The 27158-nt window shown below is 39.8% G+C and overlaps 1 protein-coding gene across 1 annotated transcript in view; it reads left to right on the top strand.

Moving 5' to 3' along the window:
• Nucleotides 1-27158, top strand: part of NOXRED1 (NADP dependent oxidoreductase domain containing 1) — an 858863-nt gene that overhangs the window by 660782 nt on the left and 170923 nt on the right. Inside the window, exon 6 of the mRNA XM_044073909.1 lies at nucleotides 20878-21094. Within this exon, the coding sequence (XP_043929844.1) occupies nucleotides 20878-21094 (217 nt within the window). The remainder of the gene's footprint in view (nucleotides 1-20877; nucleotides 21095-27158) is intronic.

Here is a 27158-nt window from a genome sequence, read left to right as displayed (position 1 = left end):
GTAATAATAGATTTTTGGCAGTAAAGGACTACTGCCAAGGGAAGAAAATTATGCTGGAATGTATTTATAGTCCAAATAAAATTGCTATTGTGGAAGTTAAGAAAACTTTGGGAGAAATAATTAGCTTTCAGCAGTGAATATTACCTATAGGTGTAGACTGGAACTTGATTTTACAACAGTGAGGATGCATCTGGTGGACCTAGAAGGGAAATAAAACAAAAGAGGGTAAAATTTTGAAGAAATGTTTGAAAATATTTGGTAAGGAAGATGTGAATTCAGTAGTAGAAACTTAGGGAGAATTTACATATTATTCCACAAGGTAAAATAACTGGGCTAGACTAAATAGAAATTTCACAGGAGAATGTGTATTTTATTGAAAGCTTTGACACATCCAGTAACTATTTCAGACCATGTTCCAGTAACAACTAAGATAAAAATGCAAAGTAATGATGTAAAAATGGGTAGTGAAAATTATCCAAGAGTTATTAGGAAAGATAGAATTTTCTTCAGAAGTTATAGCTAGTGAGTGGGATAAAATGAAAGTGGAGTTTACAAATTAAGTAGAAATAAAATAAAAGGAGATATGTTTAAGAAATAGCAAGAATTATTTAGAGAGGTTGACAAAGGATAGAGTATTGCCGAATAAAAGGAATCTCACAGAACAAGAAGAGAAATTGCAAAGTACTAAAGAGAAAATAAGGGGTTATCTGGATAATATGCATAAGTTTCGAAAGATTTTTGTTAAGCAACAGTTTTTTGATAATATTTCTAGAGCACAAAAACATTTAGCACAGTGACTTAGGCAACAGAAAGTAGAAAGGGTAGTTGCCAAGCTTAGGGAGCTTGTAAGAAGAAAAATAGCAAACCTCCTGTAGAGTTATTAGAGATATTCTGGAAGCTAGGAGGGAAGAATGTGATAAAGATCTGTAAGGTTTTGTTAACAGTATTATTAAAGGAGGGGAAGCACCGACATCCTGCAAGAAAGCTGTGGCGGCTGTAATACCTAAAGATGATAACGACCCATCAGATCCAGCTTCATATAGGTCCATTTCAGTGTTAAACAGTTATTATTATTAATTGTTTATATCCATAATAGCTAAAAGAATGGCAAAGTTGTTGCCAAAAGTGATAAATATGGATCATTGTGGTTTTGTTGGGGGGAGGGGGTATTACAGTCATGTGGCAACATAAATAAAACGATGATCCAGAGGGAAGCAGAATGTAAGAAAATATCACTGTTGTTGGTGGGTCTTGAAGCAGAGAAAGCATTCAGCAGAGTAAGCTAGAATGTTATGACTAGTGCAGTAAAAGCATTTGCAGTCCATGATATAATAAAGTTAATTTGGAATATATATGAGAAAAAAAATAAAGTGGAAGGGTTCCTGTCTGATAAGTTGTGTCTGAACAGAGAAACCTAGCAGGGATGTCCTCTTTCTCCATTGTTCTTTGCATTATATTTAGAGTAATTGGCAAAGAAAACAAGGGATTCAGAAATTAAAGGATATAATTGGTATGGTAATCAAGAAAAGTTGGGTTTATTTGCAGATGATATTTTGTACCTTATAAAGACAGAAAAACTACATCACTGTGTTGTGGTACATTGTTTTTAACACATTTATTATCACTGAAAACATAGGTATACATACATGTATATAAAAAAACATTAACTTGTCCCCAGTTAAATACATTATGCATTACATATGTTCTTTTGTATAACTATCATATGTCCAACATTACATAAATTGCTCATTTCCTTCCTTCCCTTAAACCTCACTCCTCCTTCAGACCATTATTCTGCATGCATTGTTCCCACAATTTCTATTTATTTTTATGTAATTTACTACTATTGTTTTCTACAGATTCCACTTCTTTTAATTCTGTTACAGTAGTCAATACTTTAAATACAGTTGGTTTAAATGATTTCCATTTTCTAGCAATTGCTCTTTTGGCAGCCACCAAAATTGAAACTTTATGTATAATGACAAAATGACATTCAGCTTTTACCTCCCCACCTGCAATAATGTGGTAACCAGCAAGGTGCTCCCCACATTAAAAGGGAAGAATTCCTACCATATAATGTTATGGGATCCTACACCACATAGGATGGGAATAAGTAAGTCAGTAGGTGTCCAGGAAGGCTAGATGGATAAAAACATGTTGTAAGGAAAGTATCTGAATTAGAGGCATGGTGATAGTGTAGAAGCATTAAATATTGCCAAGTTGGCACTGATGAGTCGGATATATTGTTATAGATGGTTAGAAATGGTAGGAAGCTAAAGTTTATGTATTCACTCTGACTTCCGTGATGTGTGGAAGAAGCTGATGCTGGGTCTAGGGCATATGGTCACAAAAATAAATAAAACTTAAAAAAACAAATGACAAATAACACTTTCAGCCAAAGCAACCCATAGAGATGCATAACATCAGACTGGCTTTACTGTGAGAAGTTGCTTTGATGCCTTCCTGTTTGCTTTTTTCCTTCTGTTAATGAGAGATTTTTTTTACTAGGGTTGAAGTGTGCTGGCTAGCCAGATAGATGTACTGGAAATCACTGGATTTAATATTTCATTAAGTCAGCATAAACATAGTAAGTATATCTTACTTACTTACTTATCTTCCACTAATGATTGGTAGTCAATTTGTATGGTGCCGAGTTGCCAGCCCAACACCCAACCTTTAGCGAAGGCATGCCCATTCACGCATGTCTTTTGTTGGCCACTCGACCACAGGGAGGACATGCGGACTCCACACAGAAAGTACTCCAGCTGAGAGTCAAACAGGAGAACCTCTTGCTGTGAGGCAACAATGCTACCGCTGTACCACCACGGATGATCTTTATCTGGAGTGCCTTCTGTGTGAAGTCTGCATGTCCTCCACATGGTCGAGTGGCCTATGAAAGACATGCGTGAATGGGCGTGCCTTCGCTGAAGGTTGGGCGTCAGGCTGGCAACTTGGCACCATAAAAATCGACAGCCAATCATTAGCGGACCGGAGTTCCGCTGTGGCGACCCCTAACCGGGAAAAGCTGAAAAGACAAACAAACATAGTAAGTATATCTGTTAAGAGGAAAATTCAAACTGCTAAAACATATTCCTAAAATTATTCATTTATGGGTGTTATCCAGTGACATAATGTGATAATAATCATAACTTGACCAGCAGTGAAAGCAGTGTTTACCCATGACTAGTGAGGTGTATCCATGGGGTTAAAACCAAAGTGGGTAAATTTTGTAAGGAGTGGGTAAATCTGGCCTCGTTGCTTTTCAGCTAGTGATGATCACAACTAGTTTGAGAAACATTTTTTTCTTTAAAAAATCCATTGTATACTACTGTTTGGTGGAGATGTGCTGCTGCACTGAAGCAGTTCATTGGAGACATCTGTCCAATGTACATTGAATGTACACATGCCCATGTCGGTATTCCCATATGCAGCACATTTGTTGTTTTTCTGCAGCTAATGCTGTGGCAATACAAGAATGTGCTTTTTTAAATTCATTTTTTTATTTTGATGTTGAATAATAAAACATAAAAAATTTATAAATATAAAATATGTAATAGCAAAAAAAAGGTGTCCGTTATTATAAAAATAACTTTAGACGATTTTATATCAGATCTTCAGAATCTATGAACTGTAGGTGATTTCAGAGGTTGAAGGCAACAATAATATATTTTTCACTTGTGTCATTTAGAAATTTCCGAACATCGTCTACAAAAATTTACATCTAGTGCAGTTGTAATCACCTCATCTTTAATGTCTGTATGGAGCATTTTGAGACTTGGTGAAAAAGAGATAAATTAGAATTGCAAAATAAATTGTCAAATCATAAAATCATTATTAAAGAGCTAAATACAGTGGTAGGCAGCAGTTTAAACTCTTGACTATCTTGTATCCACTGTAGTCAGAAAAGAATATACTGAAGCCTGTCTAGTTTTAAAGGGTATGTCTGTTCATTTGAGGAAGATCATTGTGCCACTTATATCTCATTGATCCAAGCCATTGAATATAATACTACATTTTGTAGCCTTTAAACAGTCTACCTCAAGCAGTCTGTACAATTACTCCTTACTAGAAAAATCATAAGGATGTATAATTTGAACTATTCTGGAAGGCTTTAAAAGTTGATATTACATTCTCTTGTACCTTACTTAAATCTCCTTGGTCTGTAATAAAATATCTGACTCATTCTTTTTTGAATGCACCTGCCTGCACCTTTAGATGCATTAAGATCGTGCTATGGAACTTAATACTAAAAATACATATCACTAAAAAAAAAAAAAACCCAGTAACAGATGAATTACACAGCACCTTCTAAGATTATGATTATGGAATAAGCTTCCCCTTACAGTTGAAAAACAATAGTCATTAACTTCGAAAATCAACATCATGGGTTATGGAAGCTGAGCTTCTTGAAAGTCATTAAGTCATATGCTTAACACTGGAGCTGTAATGGTGGCAATTAAGATATTTTTGTAGGAAACAGTACTATTCATATGTTCTTTTGCCAGATGATAGAGTATCACTTTTGCAAATTCATTTTCATATATAGCAAGTGTTTCATCATATCAGAGTTTGCTTTGTTGCAAATGCTATACTATAATGTGGTGTTGTACACCTTGGAGAAGTGGACATAGTAGGTGTCTTTCTTGTTTTCTAACAAACAATCTGATGTTGTCAATCTTCACTCAGTCCTTGACTCTTGGGTTTGGTTCCGTATCTCAGAACTGACTCAGGTGTTACTCCAACTCTTGCCTCCAAAAACTCTCAAGCTAAGCTTATACCCATAATGCTCCTCACAGAATTACTTCAGATCTCGTTTGCTGCTTTCCAGTGCCAGACGCGTTTATCTAAATAGCTCTCAAGCAAGCTATTTCTTTGCTAGTCCATAACATTTTTTCCCTTTTGTTCACTTTATTGGTGATTTCTTTCCTTGGTAATACCCAGCTCCTCTTCCTGCTATCGCTCTTTAACATGTCTGTGTTCATCTAATATTACCATTGTACATATTTCTTTCTCTTACCATTTAAGGTAACTCTTCATAGCCTCATTGGTACCTTCCCTCTCTCTTTACTCCCCTTCTTTCCTTTCTTCTTTACCATCAGGTAATCTTTTGTAACATTGTTCTTATGCCTTCCAACCTTAAAAGTCTGAACTTTATATAGGTTGCTTTTCTTCCTTGGTTATGTGTGCATGCATGTGGGCTTGGAAATGGCCGACAAATAAAAGGAAACTTCTGACTTCAAAAGATGCCAGAAGTACAAAGGTAAATTATCAAATTCTGGTAGGCACTCCTTATGTGTGTACTGTTTGGGCCTGGTGCGCCTTCAAGAAGACTGTGTCATCTGTCATGGCTTCAGTCACTAGGCCCTTACTGAGAGAAAAAATAAGTTTATCCTAAAGGATCTTATTAAAACTGCTTTCGATGAGCCATATCTGGTTCATCTGAGTCTAAAACGGATATTAGATCTATTTCTTCATCTTGCTCCTCTTCTTAGAATGTTTTGACGAAGAGCAATTCAGTGCCAACAGAATCTTTGGCACTATTTTCTATAGTGCATAACAAATCCCTGGATCCAAAAGTTCCTTTGGAACCATCTCGGAAAATGGATATGTCTTCAGTGCCATCCGTGTCTGCTTCTGCACCAACTGTTTGGGTGCTGTCCTATACTGTCACTCCTCCAATTACTTTGGAACCGAAACAATTTATGCTTAAAGAATTACCTCATACCAGGTACTCTCCTTCAGTGGATCCCTTCATAGACTGACCTCCTAGTCCCTTCTTGGACAAATACAGATCCCCGTTGGTCCCGTTCCACCAAGAGCCTCACAGAATCTGATATCTTGAGGCTGGTGAATCAGCTCTTGGTGGCAAGGAGATTGTCCTCTTCAACTGTTCCCAGCCACCCTAGCTTGGGAAGCTTACCCTTTTCAGCCCCAGTAACTATTCCTCTTCTGACCCCAACTGGACGTACATAATTTCTGGTTCCTACAGTCCCAGTTTCGACTGACTCAGTGCCAGTCAGAGTTTCTTCTCTGGCACCGAAAATGGCCTTGAGCTCTTCAGTTCTGTCAGAACCGGAGACCTCCCAGGCTCACAACTTCGTTGCCAGTTCCAGGGGGCATGGATCTACTCTGGGGTTGTTGGAGTTGTCCATGCCTCTCGGGGCATCAGCACACGTTAGCTCGATGCCAGCTTCGGAGGAGGCTTGGGTGCAGTGTAGGATCTCAGTTCCAAAGCAGTCTATTTCAGTTCTGGGCTCCCACTCATCTACTGGGGGGCCAGCCTTCCAAGCTATGGAGAAGGCATTGTCCACTGTGGGCACGCAGTTAACACCACTCTACAACCTTGCCCTTCCCCTTGCCCAGAGCTTCCTCCAGCCTCTACCCTGGAACAGCAGGCACTGAAGCCTCAGGGTCCAACTGTTGTGGTCATCTCCTCTTCAGATGCCACTCTGACCCATCCCTCCAAAGAGGTACCCCTGAAGAGAAAGTGCAAAAGGAAGCAGTTAGACTCCCCTTAAGAGTCTTTCACTGAAGACATCAATTTTGATGAAGGGGAAGGTTCCCCAAGGTCACCCCCAGAAGATGTCTTCTTCTGTGACTTTCTTGAAATCCTGAAACAGAGGAGTGGCTTGACTTCCCTTCAATCTCATCTGAGGAATTGGTATACCTAGAGGCTTTCCACACCTGACCCTCTACCTCCTGGATCTCTCCACCTGCTTATGATCTGATACCTGACTCTATCAAACCAATCCTGAAGAGACCAGATTGTATTTTGTTAGCTCCCGAAGATCAGCAGCATTGGGAGAAAGGAATACCAGTTGATGCCATGGTGGTAGTGGCAGCCACAAAAAAGGAACTTGCAGATGATAGTCCTACTATTCATCCTTCTAATAAAGGATGATGGATAGATTTAGGAAGCGTGTATACTCTTCATTGACTTTCACACTAAGGTCCTTGAATTTCATGGCACATTTCATTAGACTTAAACCAGATCTGATAAAAAGAACTTTCAGATACTCTGACAGGAGCAGTAGCTGAAGGAGTTAGAGAAAAGGTGACTTCTCAGCTAGCAACCTTTGACTCTGTTTATAATTCAACCATGAGGTTCATTGCACATGCAACCAAAGGGACAACAAGGGCAGTGGGTACAGACGTAGCTATTAGGAGACACACCTGGATGCGCTTATGTGAGTTTGTGGCGCTATTTAAGTCTTCTTTCATCAATGCTCCGTTTGACGGAACATCCCATTTTTGGCCCTAAAGTTATATACCCTGGCTAGATGTGAGAAGAATGGCAAGACCCTTTCTGCCATGGGCATACACTTCTCCACTCCTCAATGCCCCTACTCCAGGAACCAAAGAAGTGGAAAGCTATGGTTCAAAAATTCCCAAGGGCCTTTCCAAGACTCATGCGGCAACGACTTCTCCCGGGGCAGAGGAGGAAGTCAAAATGGAAGACGCCATGCTCAAGGCAGAGGTGGCCCATGCAATCAGGTTTCCAGGGATCCTTTCCCTGGTAACTCTTATCAGCGCTCCTGAAAGGAGGCCCAATTGCCATCCTCTGGAGGCAGTCAGGGGACGATTATCTTTGCACCTTCCCACCTGGTTCAAGATAACAACAGATAACTGGGTGCAGAGGATCATCACCAGAGGTTACCGTATACCCTTCTCAAAAAAAAAAAAAAAAGAAAAAACAATTGAAGAGAATTCCAGATGTTCCACCCAGTCAGAGGGATGCAGCAGTCTTGGAAGTTCAAAAACTGGTCAACAAAAGAGTCATGCAAGCAGTCCCATCAGACCGGATAGGATCCAGAGTTTACTCAAGATTCTTTTTAGTGCTAGAGAAAACAGGGGGCTGGAGACCGATTCTGGATCTCAGCCAATTGAATAAATCAGATCAACAAACCAAATTCGGGATGGTCATGGTTCAGTCTATACTTATTTATTTATTGGCATTTGTTTAGCAGGAAAGTCCACTAGGCCAAAAAAGCCCATTTTCAGTGGAGGCATGGGGAAAAAAGCTCCAAGGTAACAGTAACACTTAAAGTTTCAAGACGTTTCCATAAAAATTTCCAAAAAAGCTCGAGAATTACAAAACTGAAATTGGTAGAAAATGTACCTAAAAATTGTAGGAAATTGTTAGAGCTGATATAACTTTATGCTAACAGCAAAGTTAAGCATGTTCATAATACAGACAATAACATGACACAAAACTATGCAAAACAAAATAGTGCAAAAATTATATAGTTATGAGCACCTCAGAACGCAAGTAAATCCAGGCATTATATAGAATAAAAAAGCATGTGTATATATATATATATATATATATATATATATATATATATATATATATATATATATATATATATATATATGTGGAGAGAGAGAGAGAGAGAGAGGAAGAAAGGGATAAAAGGCATACTTTGTACTACATAGGGGAGATGGGGAGGGAAAACTAGATAGGATGGAAAGTAAAAAGAAGAAGATTAGAGAGAAAGAAGTAGAAGGAAAGTGGATGGAGGGAAGGAAGCAGGAGAAAGTGGTTAGTAAGTAAGAGAAATGCCAGAGGAAAGTTTTAAGTAGTTAAAAGTTCATTAGGAATTATCAAGAAAACAAAAAGTTCCATTTTTGGAAAAAGACAATTGTATGTGCTCAGTAGATTTTCAGGATGCGTATTACCATATAAAAATGGACAAGCGATCCAGAAAATTCCTGCATTTCGGGCTGGGAACGAGTCATTACCAGTTCAGAGCCCTGCCGTTTGGTCTCACCACAGCCCCAGGGTGTTCAGAAAATGCATGGCAGTGGTAGCAGCTCACTTCAGACTGCAAGGATTCCATGTGTTTCCATATTTAGATGACTGGTGTCCCTCCGCTTCCACCAGCATCTACTTTTAAAGACAAGAGACTGCGTTCTTCAAACGTGTTCCACGTTAGGAATCACTGTAAACTATGAAAAGCTACACATAGACCCAACTCAGCCATTGGAAACTTCAAAGAATCAGATCACAACTGAATCAGATTATTCACAGTAAAAAGGTGACTGCACGTCTGTTACTTTAAATGCTAGGATCAGTGTCAGCTTTCATTACTCTAGTTCCTCTGGCCTGATTTCACATACAGATTCTTCAATGGCTCTTGGTCAATGGTCAGTGGTATTTACTGAATCAGCCAATGTCCCATCCGATATTAATCACCAACTTGTGCAAGAGAGACCTAAGTTGGTGGCTTCACTCTAACAAAATGTTGTCAGGCGGACCCTTTGTTCCTCTTCCACCTCAAGCCATCGTGACCATGGACACATCCCAGATGGGGTGAGGGGGCATTATCTGGGAAAGGCAGTCCAAGGCTCATGATCCCAATGAGAGTCCAATTTGCCCATTAATGTTCTAGAGATTAGGGCAGCGCTCTTAGAGTAGCAGGCATTCCAAGATATCCTCCCCTCAGGGGCAATTGTGATTCAAACAGACAACATGTCAGTAGTCTAGTACAGCAACAAGCAAGGGGGAACAAGGTCTTACCTTCTTTGTCGAGAAGTACTCAGAGTATGGAAATGGGTGATTCGTCTGACTGCTTTTTAGGTGCAATGCATATTCCGGGAAGTTCCAACATGATTGCAGACAGATTGAGCAGAACCATCTTAATGCCTCACGAGTGGTCTCTCAATCCAGTAATGGCGGAAAAGATATTTCACCTCTGGGGCAGGCCCTGCTGTGATCTGTTTGCACCCCCCCCTGAACAAGTGCAGCAGCTACTTTGACCTATTCCCCCACTGGGGGAGTCACCAAGGGATGCTCTTCTCCATGATTGTTCCCCCCTGGTCTATTGCATGCCTTTCCCCCATTTCCTCTCATATCTCATTTTCTAAAGAAAGCCTACAGGTCTAAGAACAAAATAATTCTCATTGCCCCATTCTGACCTCATCAGGTCTGGTTTATCTGTCTTTGGCCTCACCTAATTTGGAAGCTTTGGACACTGGACCCAGATCCAGACCTTTTGTCCCATCCAGATGGACTAATTCATCCAAATCTGCCCAGTCTCAAGCTGACTGTGTGGCTTCTCCAGTTCCAGTGATTGCCAGGAATTCGACTCTTGCTTCCCCAGTTCAAAGAATTGTTCTAGTCTCCCACAAACCTTTGACTAGAAAGTTATACTTCAGTAAGTGGAAAAAGTTTTCAAATTGGGCTTTGCAGATGAATCTTGATCCTTTTTCAGCACCAGTCGATAAGATCTTGGAGTTCTTAACATTACTTTTTGAAGCAGGAGCTTCTGCCTCAACCATACAAGTGCATCTAGCTGCTGTTTCAGATTTTCAGATTTTCATAATGGTTTGAATGACTCAACATTAATGTCCTATAAACTCTGCAAAGCCTTTCTCAAAGGAACTTTGATGCTCAGACCGCCATATAAAGATCCCTCTGCTCCTTGGGACTTGAATCTCTTACCTCAGTCAGTAATTAGTCTCCCTTTTGAACCTGCAGTGACTTGCGATCTGAAGTTTTTATCTTGAAAAACTGTATTACTGACAGCTATTACTTCCGCAAGAAGAATTTCTGAGATTCAGGCATTATCTTGCAAATCTCTATACCTTATTTTTCACAAAGACAGGATTGCTTTAAGAAAAAAAATGCCTCTTTTCTACCTAAGGTAGTGTCAGAAGACAATGTCAATCAGACTATTCAACTCCCAGTCTTCTACCCCAATTTTTCTAACAAGGGTGAATATTATCTTCATTTACGAGATGTTCATAGACAATTGTGTTTTTACCTTCACAGAACAAAGGAAATCAGAAAATCAGACCAGTTGTTTATTTCCTTTTCTTCTGCTTACATGGGAAAGTCTGTTTCTAAAGTTACTTAATCAAAGTGGCTTAAAGACTGTATAACTTTCATTTGTTGTTGCTCAGGAATATTCTTCCATGAGACCTTATAGCTTTGTTTATATGCTTGTTGTTTGTTTGCTTGTTATTTCCCTGGAATGCTAATTCCACCTAATACGCGGCTTCTCAGTGCTTCTGTGGCTCACTAGTGATATCTGCATTGCTTACTGTACTTATTTCCTTGTTTCACTTGAAAGTAAGTTACTGTTTGTCATTTTTGCATTTAAGTTACCTGTAACACATTGCACTTAAGTTACCTGGCACTTGCTCACTAAAGCAATTATATAAGTCAGCACTAAAAATTAAAAGCACTACACCCTCACTCCCCACTGGCCCTGGTTTTCAATTATTAAGGAATTCCCAATATTATTCTAGCATGTCCAAAGGTCAGTTGTCAATCTCCTCTCCGGTCCAGCTGGTGAATCTGGGAATCTTGAGGCAATGTTACAACTGCCTCATGTACACAGACAACCCTCTCCTCCTCCCAACAAATTCCAACACATGTGAGAGATGCAACCATATAGCCAAACTGGAGGCTAAGCTCTCTCAACTCAGTACTGGCATAACCAGTCAGGAGGAGAAGGAAACCATACTCACTACAATTCCAGTCTCACATAGACCTACCACGACAGCAAACCAAACACATAATCACACAAAAACATACTCGGAGGCTCTAAATAAAGATCTGCTGAAGCAGCAGAGACCTCCAAAGCAGACACCCAAGCAGCCGCTACCCCAAAACAAAACACGTGCAACACATATCTCACAAAGCCAGTGTGCCAAACAGTCACAGCCCTTAAGACTAAACAACACACCTGATACACTTGTAATAGGTGACTCTATCGTCAGGCACACTGACGTCCCGCTCACCAGGCTGAACAAGGAGAGGGTCACGGTGAGCAGCCTGTCGGGTGCTAGGATCCGCCACATAACACAAGCACTCAGGTCACTCCAAGGCAAGTACAAATATGACTCAGTCATTGTCCATGCTGGTGTGAATGACCTGAGACGCACCTCCCAGGACTACATGAAAAGAGACATAAAGGAGCTCTCTGAGCATGTAGCCCAGGCCGGTATGACCCTGACCTTGAGCAGCATCTTACCCTCACCAAGAATGATGCCACAATATGAAGACAAGATGATCAATTTCAACAATTGGCTTAAGTACTGGTGTCATTCAAAGGGGATCCAATGTCTGTCAGCTTGGGATGATATGCTCGACAAGCCACGATGCTTCGCTAGGGACGGCTTGCACCTGTCACCCCTGGGCTTTCGGATATTGGCAAAGGCTCTTGCTACCCCCATAGTGCCTTTTTAGGCAAGGCTCAAAAGACAAACCCACCTCCATAGGTATCACAAGGGATAAGAAACTAAGAGTAATGCTACTCAACGCCAGAAGTCTAAACCTCAAGATGCACGCACTCGAAACTCTCCTTAGCATGGAGAACATCGATATCTGTGCAGTAACAGAAACCTGGTTCAGGGCTCCCGAGAGCACCCCAGCACTACCAGGTTATACCTCATACCATGCTTTTCGCCCCAAAACTTGGACCGAACCACAAAAGGAGGGGAGTATCGATATTCATCAAAGATACCCACACCTCCAGGTTGGTGGCAAAGCACGAAGCATCAGAGACTATCCATGTGCAACTAACAGTGGGTAAAACTGCCTTCCAGTTTATAGCCTGCTACAGACCACCCTCCCAAACCCAGGAACCCCACTCGGCCTTCCTGAGAACACTGGAAAATATGAAGGTCTCTCCAAACACCATTATATTGGGCGACTTCAACTACCCAAACATAGACTGGGAGCATTACTCTAGCTCCAACACCCTAGCCCAAAGGTTCCTAGAATTTATAAACTCAAATGCTATGGAACAACTTGTTACCACTCCCACAAGAGGGGAAAACATACTGGACCTGATCATCACCAACATGGGGACTCTATGCTCCAGACCAGAAGTGTATCCCTCACTGGTAAGATCAGACCATAAACTAATCTCACTGGATATTCACATCCCGACCCCACCCCTGCCCAGAAAACCACAGTGAAAAACTTCTCTAAAGCAAATTTTACACTCCTCAAAACTGAGGTGGAATCCTTCAAAGCCCCCGGGCCTGTGGAAAATGCAGCCCAGACCGCAGAATCCTTTATAAACGCATTCTATGAACACCTTCAGGAATGCATGGATCATGCGATCCCAAATAAAACCAAGACCCAATCCTCCAAAGGCAGACGTCCTGTCTGGTGGACCCCAGCCATAAACAAACTATACAATAGAAGGAGGAAGCTACTAAATGATAAAGCAAAATCCCAAAAAGGGAAGGCATCACTGATCATTATTAGCAAAAAACTACGGGCACACATAAAATTGTCTAAGGCCAGCTTGGAGAGAAAAATTGCACAGGACACTAAGGATAATCACAAGGCTTTCTTTAGTTATGTTAGGAACCTGGGTGGTAATTCCCAGATATGCTCAGAATTAGTCCAAAATGACAAAAAATACACCGAACCAAAGTAGACATTGCCAACATCCTAGCTGACAGGTTCAGCGCAAACTTCTCCCCCCCCCTCCCCACCAAAAGGGCAAATATCTATCCCAGCAGAGTGCTGCCCCTGACATCTCAGATGCTCAGGTAAGAGCCGCCCTCTCCAAAGCAAAAAACACAGCATCAATGGGACCAGATGGTGTCCCGGGCTGCGTCCTACATAAACTCAAAGAAGAGCTAAACCCAAACATAAAACTACTGTTCAATCTCAGCCTTACTACAGGATATGTGCCCAAAGAGTGGCGTACAGCAACAGTGGTCCCTCTCCATAAAGGTGGTGCCTCAACGGATCCTGGAAACTATCGCCCCATAAGCCTGACTAGCTTGGTCTGCAAAGCTATGGAAAGGATCATCATGGACCTCATAAATAAAGATATTGGGGACCTACAAACACTGGATCCTACCCAGTTCGGCTTTGTTAAGGGCAGATCCTGCCTCTTAAACCTGGTTGATTTCTTTGAAACAGTCACCAAGGCCATTGACGAGGGAAGGTGGTCCACACAGCCTACCTGGACCTCGCAAAAGCCTTCGATACAATACCCCACTCGGGCATTATAGATAAGCTCACCAGCTTAAATATAAACCCCTATGTCACTAGATGGATTGCAAACTGGCTCAAGGACAGAACCCACATGGTTAGAATTGCTGGAGCCATGTCAGACTCCAAACCAGTTACAAGTGGTGTCCCACAAGGCTCAGTTCTGGGACCTCTCTTGTTCGGTATATATTTCTCGGAGGTACAGGCCAACACGGAAGGACTGTGGCTGACCAAGTTCGCAGATGACTGCAAACTGGGTGCCATAATCGACTCTCCAGCCGACACAAGCATCCTCCAAAAGGGCCTCATAGAAACAGACAACTGGTGCCAGAGCCATGGCCTCAAGCTAAATGCCAAAAGTGTATAGTCATCCCTTTGGCAAAAACAAAGTGCCCACAAATTACCACATAGGTGGAAATCCATTAAGTACAGAAGAAGTAATTAGGGACCTGGGGACCCAAGTTGATAGCAATCTCTCATTTGACAACCATGTGGCCAAAGTGGTTAGAAAAACATTTTATATAGCCCACCTAATCATGAAGGGATTCACATCTAGATCAGGGAGGTCATCGTGCCTCTTTACTCATCCCTCATCAGGCCCATAATTGAGTACAATGCCCCTTTGGGATGTACCTTACCAGACACCTGCAGCAACTGGAAAGACCCCAAAAGTACCTCACCAAGAGGATCAAAGGGCTCAAACAGATGCCATATGCTGCCCGGTTAAAGAAACTCCAGCTCTACTCAGTGGCATACCGCCTGTTCAGAGGAGATCTGTGCCTGACGATAAAGCCATGTCCAACCCGGAATTAATGGACATGCTGCACCTCAGAAAATCCAAATCCCATCGAGCTACGCCGAGAGACTTGAACCTCAGCACTGAAATAAATAGGACATGCTGGAGGGACAGATTCATAACCCAGAGGCTCCCTTCACTCTGGAATAAAATCCCAGTCCAGGTTAGGCAGAGTCCCTCATTGACTCTCTTCAAGAGGAATCTTGATGAGTGGATGGGAGATCGTAGGTTTACCCCGGGTATCACTTCTGTGTCACTGTTAGATAGAGGCACAGTATACTAACCTCGAAAAAGGGCATAGCAAAATAAATTTAAAATGGGTGGCGAAAGCCAAACACATTCTGGCTAGGCTTATAAATGCCCTAGGGCAGATAGCCTAGTATGAACCTATGAACCTATGAACCTCCCTGGAGTTAGGTAGAAGAAGGTGCAATTACCTGGACCTGTCAAAGCAAATTCAACTAGAGCAGTAGCCACTTCTGCAGTTTTTCATTCCAGAGCTTCAGTTGATGACATTTGTGCAGCGGCTACCTGGGCTTCCCCTCATATCTTTATTACAAGCTAGATCTGGTCTCTAGGGGAACAAGCATCATTTGATTCGATGGTACTCAGGAATATTCTTCCGTGAGACCTCCCTGGATTTAGGTAGCTGGGGACTCTGTCCCAAGAGTCAAGAATTGAGTGAAGATTGACAACATCAGATAAGGAAGTTATGTCTTACCATAACATTCCATCTGTGTTGTCGATCTTTACTCATTCTTGACATCCCCACCCTCCTTCCCCCTGCCCTTCGGTTTCTTGGTAGAATGGATCTTTTTTGAAAAAATGATTCCTTCCTGTTAGGAATACAGATATGGTCTCTAGTCTGTTATTTCCAGTCTGTCACGTTTTTATGGAAACTCGATCCGAGTTAATTTTGTGAGGAGCATTATGGGTATAACTTTAGCTTGAGAGTTTTTGGAGGGCACGAGCTGGAGTAGCGGCCGAGTTGGTTCCGAGATACGGAACCAAATGCAAGAGTCAAGGACTGAGTGAAGATTGACAACATCAGATTGTTTGTTAGAAAACAAGAAAGACATCTTTGTCCACTTCTCCAAGGTGTACAACACCACATTATAGTATACCTGGACTTCCCCTCATACCTTTATTACTTATTGCAAGCTAGGTCTGGTCTCTAGGGGACGAGCGTCATTTGGTTCGATGTTGCTCAGGAATATTCTTCTGTGAGACCTCCCTGGATTTAGATTGCTGAGGACTCTGTCCCAAGAGTCAAGGATGATTGAAGATTGACAACACAGATGGAGCGTTATGGTAAGACATAACTTCTTTTTTCACTTGTATAATATAGACATATAGAGACTAGGGTGGGAAGATATAGCTTTTTATTGGGCATTGGTAGAGTGTAGGGGCCCGGAAAGAAGTATTTGCATTATGATGTTTTTGGGACTTTGTACTTTGATATGTTGAGCTGACGGTTTTATTTTGTGTATATATTTGGCTTACTGTGTTAGTTCATGTGAGTGTCTTTTCTCCAGATCCAGTGTTTTCTCTTCCATCTGTCCTCATCTGATGAGTCATTAGATCCAAACAGATCCAATGCTGGTAGCATTTAGACATTTGGATTCAAGGCTGAGGCTCTTTCCCCACCCATACTTCCACTCTATCAGATCTCATTTTCTGCTTGAATACTTCAGATGTGGTCCTAGGCTCAGTGCTTGTTTTTCTGTTTATTTGACATTGGTCTTTGTCCTTTCTAGTTAGCTTTTATCCCAGTCTGTTCTGAGCTTAGTTCACCTTCTCCTTTTTGTAGATTTTTGTCTATTTTACCTGTTCACACCTTTAACTCCCCCTAAAAAATTTCTGTTCTCTGTATTCTTCTTGGTGTCAGCTTATTGTTGGGGATTTGTTTCTGGTATTGCTAGTATAGTATAGTTTTTTTTTGCCCTTGTGCTTAATGTTTGCATAACTTTTTCTTACTACTTTGTGGATTTCCTCCTTTCACCTGACATGTTTGACAAGGCCTTGGGTTTTAAGAAATGTACTGCTTGTAGTCACAAGATTCCACCTCAGGACCCACATTCACATTACGACTATTGCTTGAGGGCTTCCCAAATGGACAAAGATTGTTCTTGCTCAGCATTCAGGACTAGGGCTTTTTTGGACAGTAAGTCCAAACTTTTGTTTAAGGGTTTTTTCGCAGCCACATTGAGGAAATTGACCTCTTTCCAGTCCAGCTCCCCCACTAGCAAGAAATCATAGGAGAAAGTTGAGGAAGACAAGTTTAAGAATAAGTATACAGAAAAGGACAAGGAGTCATCCAAGGAAAGATCTTCTGATAGGCCCCTTGAGAAAGAAGCTCAGAAGAGATCCCCCAACCCTTTGGGGCCCATGAGTGCAGCACCAAAAATTTCAAAATCTTCAGATCCGACTTCTTTATTGAAATCTAAAGAATTTGGTAACCTATTCCTCCTGTTGTGGAAGCAAGGTTCTTAAGTAGAAAAGTTTTCAGAAATACATGGAAGAGATGTTCTATTTCGTCTTCCATGATTATGAATCCTTTTTCAGACCCACTCCCGTCTGCTTTAAATGGATGGAAGAGACAAAATTGGATATGAAAGGGAAGGATAATTCAAAAAAAGAGAAAGATATTTGTTTTTGCAGGGGCAAGAGACTTGGTTCCCCCACACCCTTTTATTTATTTGCCATCTTATATGGTCATGCAACAGTTGAGAAACTTAAAATCCCCACTGCCATGTACCAGTAGCAATGCAGTACAAGTCAAAGTGGTTTTGAAAGATCTCGATCAAAAGAAAAACTAATGTTATGATTCATGTTGTCTTCTTCCATCCTCCTCAATTTGTTCTCCCTCCATCCCCCTGTCAGATTATTCACTGTTCTTGGGCTCTCAACTGACTGCAGTGGACCTTCCCGGAGCCTTGTCTTACAGTCAGTGACTGTGTATTTTTCTCTATGCTTATAGCGATATGTTTTATTGTTAGGCAATCTTTCTGTGTTAGTCAGGCAAACTCAGTCCAAGATACTGTATTGACGAAGGAGAATTATGGGTAAGGGAGAGGAGCTTGAGCCCTGGATCCAAATGTCTAAAAGCTGCTGTCGTTGGATCTGTATGTATCTGATGACTCATCAGTTGAGAAGGACGGTAGAAGGCATGGATCTAGCATTATGGTAAGTACATACATTTTCTTCTCTGTTGGTCATGTTTTTCTTCAAAACCAGTTTGATTTGCATTGAATAAGTTGGTGGTACACTGCAATGGGGATTTTAACTTTCCCCACTGTTGTGTGACCACAGAATTGGCATATAAGTAAAGAGGTGTGGGAGAACCAAGTCTCTTGCCATCCTGCAAAAACAAATATTTTTCTGTCTGAATTATGCTTCCTAATTTAAAAAAGGGTACTCAGTGACATGTTAACTCATTCTATAGGTAAACCATTTTGCATCTGAATTAAGATGTAATGTATCAAGACCCCCTTTTTTGCACTAGAAAGTCTAAGCTGCGAGTGCTAGCAATCTGTTTAGACAAAGAATTAACCCAGCTGTAGGGCCATTTTTAGATTTGTATAATGTATACTGCACCATCCACATGTGTCAGTTAAGTAGTATAAGGCACACTTTCATTGCAAAATAGTAACTATGTTGATCAGAAAGTCAGCATATTTTTATTATAAATTTATGCCACAAGCCTTTATACTTATGTTTATTAAAACCATTAATTTACTAGGATAAAGACAGTTTCCTGAGTTAATGTGAAAGCTCATGCTCATGCTCATTTACTTTTAATTCCTTTTTCACTTACAGGCCACATATTTAAATACCACCATGCAATTCAGAAGACTGCATTGCTCTGATCAATGTTGCATGAAGCAGTTGTGCTCAGTGTGATCCAGATCTCTCATTTGGAGATGGGAAAGGATAGTGCCATTCAATAGGATGGCACAGGCAAACAGCACCTCCCTCTTCTCACTGGCAAAGGTTACATGCAAATATGGCAGTCTGGGGACATAGCTAATGCTAACTAGCAATGTGCTGTTCCCCAGAAGTCTTCTGTGAGATTAGAATAGCACAGTAGAGTATCAAAGGATATCTGGGCCATGCAATTAGAGGATTGAGTGCTTTTGATGACATGCATCCATTAACCCCTATGGCAGGAACAGGGACAGCAGTGCTGCAGTGAGTAAATACTGCAAAGACATCTCTGTGTGTGTGTGTGTGTGTGTATGTGTGTGTGTGTGTGTGTGTGTGTGTGTGTGTGTGTGTGTGTGTGTGTGTGTGTGTGTGTGTGTGTCTCTGTGTGTGTGTGTGTGTGTGTGTGTGTGTGTGTGTGTGTGTGTGTGTGTGTGTGTGTGTGTGTGTGTGTGTGCACATGCGTGCATGTGTGTGTGTGTGTGCGTGCGTGCATGTAGGTAGGTGCCTGTGCAACTGTGTTGCATGGGTTGATGGGGGAACACTAGCTCAATTACCTCTAACTGCAGTAGTGTTTGATTCAGGGACATGATAACAAACTACTAATGTGATGCTGCTTAGTGCAGCTTTAGGTGTATGTTTGAATCACAGAATATTGTCACTGGACTATTGGGCATAGTAACATTGACTCGATATCCATGACAGTATTATGCGTCAGAATCTAGGCCTATTTTTTAAAAGCAGTAATGGATACTGGAGTTCCATTATGGTGAAATAATTAACTAGAATATGTGTCTGTCTGCATCTGCTTAGCAGTATGTTTTGCATCTGACTACTTCATTCTAATTGCAGGTTTTGTCATGTTGTATTGATTAGGTGTACTACATTTTAGGTTGAGTGCTCTTCCTACATATCAAATGCAAAACTGTCATGCAAGAAATAGACTTCCAAATGATGAAAATGAAGAATGGTAGACAAATATAATGTTGCAGTAGTTTGTTAGAACCATGTAGCCCATTCTTCTGTTTTTTATACTGAGTTTTAAAATACATTAAACATACTTTAAAAGGTATGTTTTATGAAAAAGGTAAAATTACATATTTGCTCAGTGCAATATTTTTCTGTTATGTAAAAGTATGCAACTTTGACAATCTTCAATCTTAACAACCATCTGTAGAGCAAGTCTCATTTTTCAAGTATCTTGGTCTCTAGTTAGATGCCTTACTCACCATCCACCTGCATCTTGAAAATACACACTATGTTTTTGGACATCTCCTTTTTTCTCACCCTCCACCATATCTGCAACAGGAAAAAAAAGCCTACTCTTTGAAATCAAATTCAACATCTTTCTTACATCAGCAGCTTTCTACTGAAAACTCCCCAACTCTTCAAACACTAGAAAACAAAATAATGTAGATTTATTACATACTATCCCAGAAATAATCACTATAGCACAAAGAAAGGCAAACTGGTTCTTTGTTAACTAAAGAGCTGACCTGCTCCTAGACTTGTGAATTTTCGAACTCCTTAGTGAACATACTCTCCCTCCTTTAACCTCAAACGTTTTAAGATGTATTCCCTCTCCCCAAACACAAATACATCCTAAGAAAGTTGAATCACTCAGGCCCTAAAACACAAATCCCACACTGTAAACTACATATCTTTGACCATGTATTCTTAGTTCTCGCACCCTAACCGAGTCCCTCGCTTGGAAATTAAGGATTTATTCTCTTAATCCAAGTTCCATTCTCTACTAAAATCACATTCACTTATTCTGGCAGAAGGTACCTGTTACCCCTTATGTCACATCACTTAGGTTTACTTTAACCCCCCCCCCCAAATCCTCCACTGAGATCCTTTGCTCCTTTTCATATCTCTATTTTATTTTACTTTAAATTCTCTAATATTTTGAAACTTCTAAACATATTGTAAGTTGAGACATTGAATTTATTATGTATCCAAATCATAACTCTACCACTATACTGTTTTATTGTAATTTTTGTGTTATTGTATTCTTGTCTATTTTGTATGTCTGGTCAATTTTGATGCCTGGCTGAGACTGAAATTGGTCAGAATTGACCAGTGCTCTACCCTGGAAAACAAATTCAAATAAATGAATGAATGTATTTGACAGTTGAGATATATGGTTACTGTGATGATTATTTACATCAAATGGCTGTTTCTATTGCAGAAGGTACACTGGTGAAAGTGAAATGGTATGAGGCTGTCCTGTATTGTGCATTGAATCTGTGTACCAGCAATAAACTCTCGCACTCGCAGTCAGTACAGCTGCTTAATGAAATTCTTCTGCATCCATTCACATCTGAAGAAACAGAAATGACACCATCAAAGTTTGTTCCAGAGAGTTTTGTGAACAAATCCTTCTGTGCCACAATGTCCGTTGAGGAGTAAGACACTAATTTTTCTTAGTAGAATATATACTTCTTGTGATGGCAAATATATAATTGAATTACTATAAATATTCATATGTTACCTTTTTCAGGCTGTTGGCTTGCTAGTGTTTTTAGAGGATTTCGTGTAAATCTGTCAGTTGGCAGCATAAGAGTCATGTGGATTCTCTGATGTCTGACTATGGGCTTGGCAAGAGGTTCAGCTTGATGTACATGTTGGTTTAGTTATATGCCGGCTTCCAAAGTTAGTGAGCAAACAGTACGACTAGCTTTGAAACAAACTACTGCTGTTCTTCCACTGTAGAAGAGATTCTAATGTGCTCACTATGGGTTACATGATGGGGAGAAGAGAAAAGAATTAGCAGTGCATTTATTAGAAATGTATTTATTGATTCATTTGACATCCAGATGCATATGTTGAATCTAGGTGAGACTTTTCAAATCAATATTGGGCAATCAAGAACAGAAGAAAAATATAATGACTAATGTTATAGATTTCAATACAAAAGTTTTCTGTATTGAACTCTCGTGTAACAAAACAGTGTTAAAATGTGGTGACAAGGTAAATAGAAGGTTAGTGAAAACACATTATGGAAGTAAAAAGGGGCATACTTGTCTGAAAGATAATATAACTACTTGGAACAAGAGAGTGCAAACCAAATGAAACCAAACAAATAACGAAAATCTGGAACCCGTAGTCAAGGCAGTCAAGAAACAAGCAGATTAGCGTACCACAGTTTATTCAATGCTTTCGTCAAGAGACTTCATCAGAATACAAAATCGTTTCATGAGAACAATGCTTAAATAACCACACCAATCAAATAATTCATTAACAATAATCACTTGATTAAAACTGCTTTCTTTAAAGGGGTAAAACCTAAACATATGTAACAAAAATAATTTAATAAAAGCATGAAATAGTCAAATCACTTAATCAAAATAAGAAGTAAAATCCATGTTTTTATTTATATTTAGTTTTCTATCTTTTAAGAAACATTTGATGTTAATAGCCTTATTTAGGCCAGGTTTCTTATCAGAATGAAGTTTGATCTGCCAGATAGTCTCTCTTTGTTCGAGATAATTTTTAAAATCTCCATCCCTAAGATCTTTTTGGCCAACTTCTAAAATAGAAAAGAAAAAAATTTCTTAAAGTTCCCACAATCAATAGAATGTCTGTATAAAGCATTCCTAGAGTCCTTAGTCTTGATAATATATAAATGTTCCCCCATACGTTCTCATAAAGTGCGAGTGGTCATACCGATGTAAAACGCCGAACAACCACTGCACAAACTGATGTACACCACCCCTCTAGTTAAACAATTAACAAAACCAGGAACTTCAAATGTCATGTTCAAATGTTCTAGCATAACATAAGGCCCTTCAAAAACATATCTATACATATAAAAGTAACCATCCCAAACACATTAAGAAAAACATACCAAAGGGACAATATATCAGAGCTTGTCGTATGACTACGAACTATAGTGACTTATAAAAGAATTTGAACTTATTTCAACAACGTTTGTCAAAAGGGGATACGACAAAGTCTATTTGGACAGTTTATGTTCTGACATTCTTAGTAAACGTGAGTTGTTTTATCCAGCATTATTGAGGGCACCACTAACTAAAATTGGGGGAACTAGTGATAAAAATAGTTTTAACAATGTTTTTTTGGTGCTGTATGTTCACTTGACATGACTGTTGACAGTTCTGGTATCAAAAATCTTTTGGAAAAAAATTGGTGCATTTTAAAAGGTAATTTAGATTTATTTAAGATACTTGGGGACCGACCTAAATTTGTTTTTAGGAATCAATTGATTTTAAAAGATTATTAGAAAATGTTCCTTCAGGTAATAAAGTCAAAAGATACGTAACACATAAAAAGGGTATGTTCAGGTGTGAACAGTGTAACTTTTGTAGATATGTTTTTGAAGGGCCTTATGTTATGCTAGAACATTTGAACATGACATTTAAAGTTCCTGGTTTTGTTAATTGTTTAACTAGAGGGGTGGTGTACATCAGTTTGTGCAGTGGTTGTTCGGCGTTTTACATCGGTATGACCACTCGCACTTTAAGAGAACTTATGAGGGAACATTTATATAGTATCAAGACTAAGGACTCTAGGAATGCTTTATACAGACATTCTGTTGATTGTGGGAACTTTAAGAAATTGTTCTTTTCTATTTTAGAAGTTGGCCAAAAAGATCTTAGGGGTGGAGATTTTAAAAATTATCTCGAACAAAGAGAGACTATCTGGCAGATCAAACTTCATTCTGATAAGAAACCTGGCCTAAATGAGGCTATTAACATCAAATGTTTCTTAAAAGATAGAAAACTAAATATAAATAAAAACATGGATTTTACTTCTTATTTTGATTAAGTGATTTGACTATTTCATGCTTTTATTAAACTATTTTTGTTACATATGTTTAGGTTTTACCCCTTTAAAGAAAGCGGTTTTAATCAAGTGATTATTGTTAATGAATTATTTGATTGGTGTGGTTATGTAAGCATTGTTCTCATGAAAGGATTTTGTATTCTGATGAAGTCTCTTGATGAAGGTGTTGAATAGTGTGGTACGCTAATCTGCTTGTTTCTTGACTGCCTTGACTACTGGTTCCAGATTTTCGTTTTATATATATATATATATATATATATATATATATATATATATATATATATATATATAAAACTGCCTAATGCTAAATGTACATTGCTGTGTTGTTAAGACAGTTTAATTGCTTTATTTATTTATTTATTTATTTATTTATTTATTTATTTTGAGGGGGGGGTTCTCCCTGCAGCTGACCATCCACTGCCACTGGTGCCTGTCCTTGGCCACCTCCTGAACTCGCTCTGACCCGCGCTTGGTGAAGTTAAGACGATTGAGGCATCCTGGTGCTGTGCCATATTGTTGTTAAGGGTTTTCCACTTTTTATGCGTAACTCCCTCCTTCCCCTTGTGCACACATGTACTTCTATACAGGCAGCTGTGCAACAGGGACGTGCACCATATCAACCTGCCTCTGCTGTGACTTAGGCAGTGCCACCTCCTATTCCCATTTAAGGACATGCCCCCTTACATGTCCCCAGGCTCCACCAGAGAAATATTGCAAGGAGCATGCAGAGGCATGCTCTCCACCCCAGGATGGGTATGCCTATCCTTTTTGCAGTTCATACACCAGAGACATTAATCAAACCCAGGATACATGGACCATAGTTTGAGCTTTATGCTATAGCGGTGCTATAGTTTAATAACTTTTTTAACAGGAGCACACTAACTTAACCATGGCCTTACTAAATGTGCTTTTAAACTCCCTCTGGACCCCTGCTAGACAAACATTAAAGGAATTTTGACAAACCTTTTAAATTATAGCAGCATTCTGTTATATAAAATTACAGGCATGCTTCTGTGATCAGCTTAATAGTTTAGCTGCTTCAAATACTGAGCTCGAAATGCTAATTAGATAGGAAATATAGAATGGTGTGGATGTTTATAGCATAATTTTAAGCCTTCTCTTTCTGTCTGTATTGCTCTTCTACCATGACATAGCCAGAGAAAAACTATTAAACAGTCTTACTTAAAAGGAGGAAAAGAGGAAAACAGCTAACAGTTCAGAACTGACTGCAAATATTACTAATATGAAGATGTTCTTCATTAGATCACTGTTGCAGTAGCCATTACAATTTAGGACATATCCTACCAAAGATACTGTATGTCTGGCTAGTCTGCAAAACGTCAGGCTCCTTCATCACACATTATACATATAACTTGAGCACAAGAAAATATGTTAATACAATACAAGTTAATATGCACCAAAAGTTAGAATATTCTTGCCATTACCAATACAATGTCTTCAAAGCTGACACTGTCGAGCTACAATAGTATGTTTCCCCAAACCAAAAATGTCATCCAAACCACAGCTCCAAAACATTTATTGCATGATAAAATTGTGAATAAGCAATGTTACATTTTCTTAATACCAAAAATTAAAAATAATCTATCTATATATATATATATATATATATATATATATATATATGTGTGTGTGTATGTGTATATATATATGTGTATATATATATATATATATATATATATATATATATATATATAAAATATGTATATACATATATAGATATATAATATATATATAAATATATATATATATATATATATATATATATATATATATATATATATATATATAATTATTTAATATGACTGAGATGTATTCTTTTCAGCACTGGGTTAATACTAGCTATTTAAGCCTGGATGTGAATCTGCACATAATGTTGAAATCCATTTATATTCAGTCATTTCTGTATTTAAAATGATATCCCCACCTCTCACCTACTTTGAGTAATCTGCTGTATAACCCTAAACCTGAAACTGTGCTGTGCATCTATTTTATTCACGTTTCACTAAAGCTTTGGTATTCGCATATTGCTTTATATCAGAAAAATGCTGACAGATGTTTTCTTTTAATTTTACCTATATAAAAACTTTGACATTATCGCAAACCACTTGATATACAACTTTCTCAGTATTACATGATGCAAAACATTTGAAGTAAAATTTTCTTTTTGTTGAAGGATGACAATTATAACATGGATGGATTCCTTCTTTTTTTAATTTCTACCATACATCTTTTAGGGGCAAATGGATAGAAAGATCAGGAAAGGACCTGTTTTATTCCCTTTTGAGGGTCAGTTGGATCTGAAGGCTCCAAGGCCTTCATTTCCTTTGGCTTCCACTTTGGATCCTGAATCAGTAACCTCTAGGTACTAATCTCCGTGTCTGTCAGCTTCAGCTTTAGATCCGACTAATTCACTGCCATTGAACATCCCATGACCATTCTTTTTTGATGGCTCCAGAATGTGGTTGGCTCCATTCTCTTTTTATTGCCATTTCTTCAGAACCTTCTTCTCAGTAGGTTTCTCCCTTCCAATCCCAAGAGAGAGCTCAGCCCTTGCCTTTACCCAGTAAACCATCTTTTATGGCTTTCTTAAGGTGAGTGAGGTCCTCCAACAGTGGTAAGAAATCAGCTTGGATCAGCTCATGCAAACCTTTCTTAAGGTCCAGATGGACCTTGGGATCATTCCCTCACCCTCAGCCCAGAGGACATAGGGATATGCCTCTATGGCCTTAACTTTTGTCCACACCTCCTCCAGCCCACCTTTCAGTGCTAGTGTCTGTGGTTCCAACACAATCCTGTGCCATGCCTTCTTCAGTGCTGACTAATGCTGACAGCTTGGATGCTGTCTACACTGATCTCCACCTTGATGTATTTGACTGATCTCCTTGGAACCAGGTGTATCCCGGAGCAGTGAGCCCAGGTTCAGGGTTGACTCTGAAGTTGTTGCAGCCATCCTTGTTCTTGGGTGCTTTGGGTCTGGACAGCTTCACTAGAATGTCAGTTGTGGCTGGGTTGACAACTGGAACTGGGATTTCTCCTAGATCTCTGGATAAAAGAGGTTTTCTTTCCAGTTGTCCAACCTCATTGTCTATTTTTGACATTGTGGAAAGGATTTTGTCTCAGTCTGAGACAGGGACCACTACTCTGGTGTCAGATCCATCCTGATTCTCCCAATCCTACCAGGGTCTTGGTGCCACATGAGATTTCCTCAGAGTGGCCCATAACCAGAGGCTTTGAGCAGTCCCAGTCCTGGTGGTGCCCCCAGCATCTCCCTCCAGGAGGAGCAGAATTAAATGAAGCAGTGCAAGAAGGGGGCATTTGGATTCCCCTAAAGAATCTCTCACTGAAGATTCCAGCCCCAGTGAAGGGGAAGGGTCCTCTAAATCCCCCATGATGATGATGATGCCTCTTTTGACAACCTACCAGAATTGATGAAACAACGGGGGGGGGGGGTGCTCTGCTGAAGCTCCTTCCTTTGAGGAGGTGTTCTTTCTCAAAGCCTTTGGTGTGGGCTGATCCTCATCTTGGGTAGTGTCACCGCTAGACTCACTCACCAGTCTTGTGTTCCAGACTCCCAGAGGTCATGGAGAGAACCCAGTGTGATGGATCCTATCCTGTACAGACCAGATAAGGTCTTGGTCCTCC

Source organism: Protopterus annectens, chromosome 6.part0 (genome assembly GCF_019279795.1).
Source record: "Protopterus annectens isolate FY-2018-M chromosome 6.part0, PAN1.0, whole genome shotgun sequence".
NCBI classification, from domain to species: domain Eukaryota; kingdom Metazoa; phylum Chordata; order Ceratodontiformes; family Protopteridae; genus Protopterus; species Protopterus annectens.
This window is presented reverse-complemented; position numbering and strand designations above follow the sequence as displayed.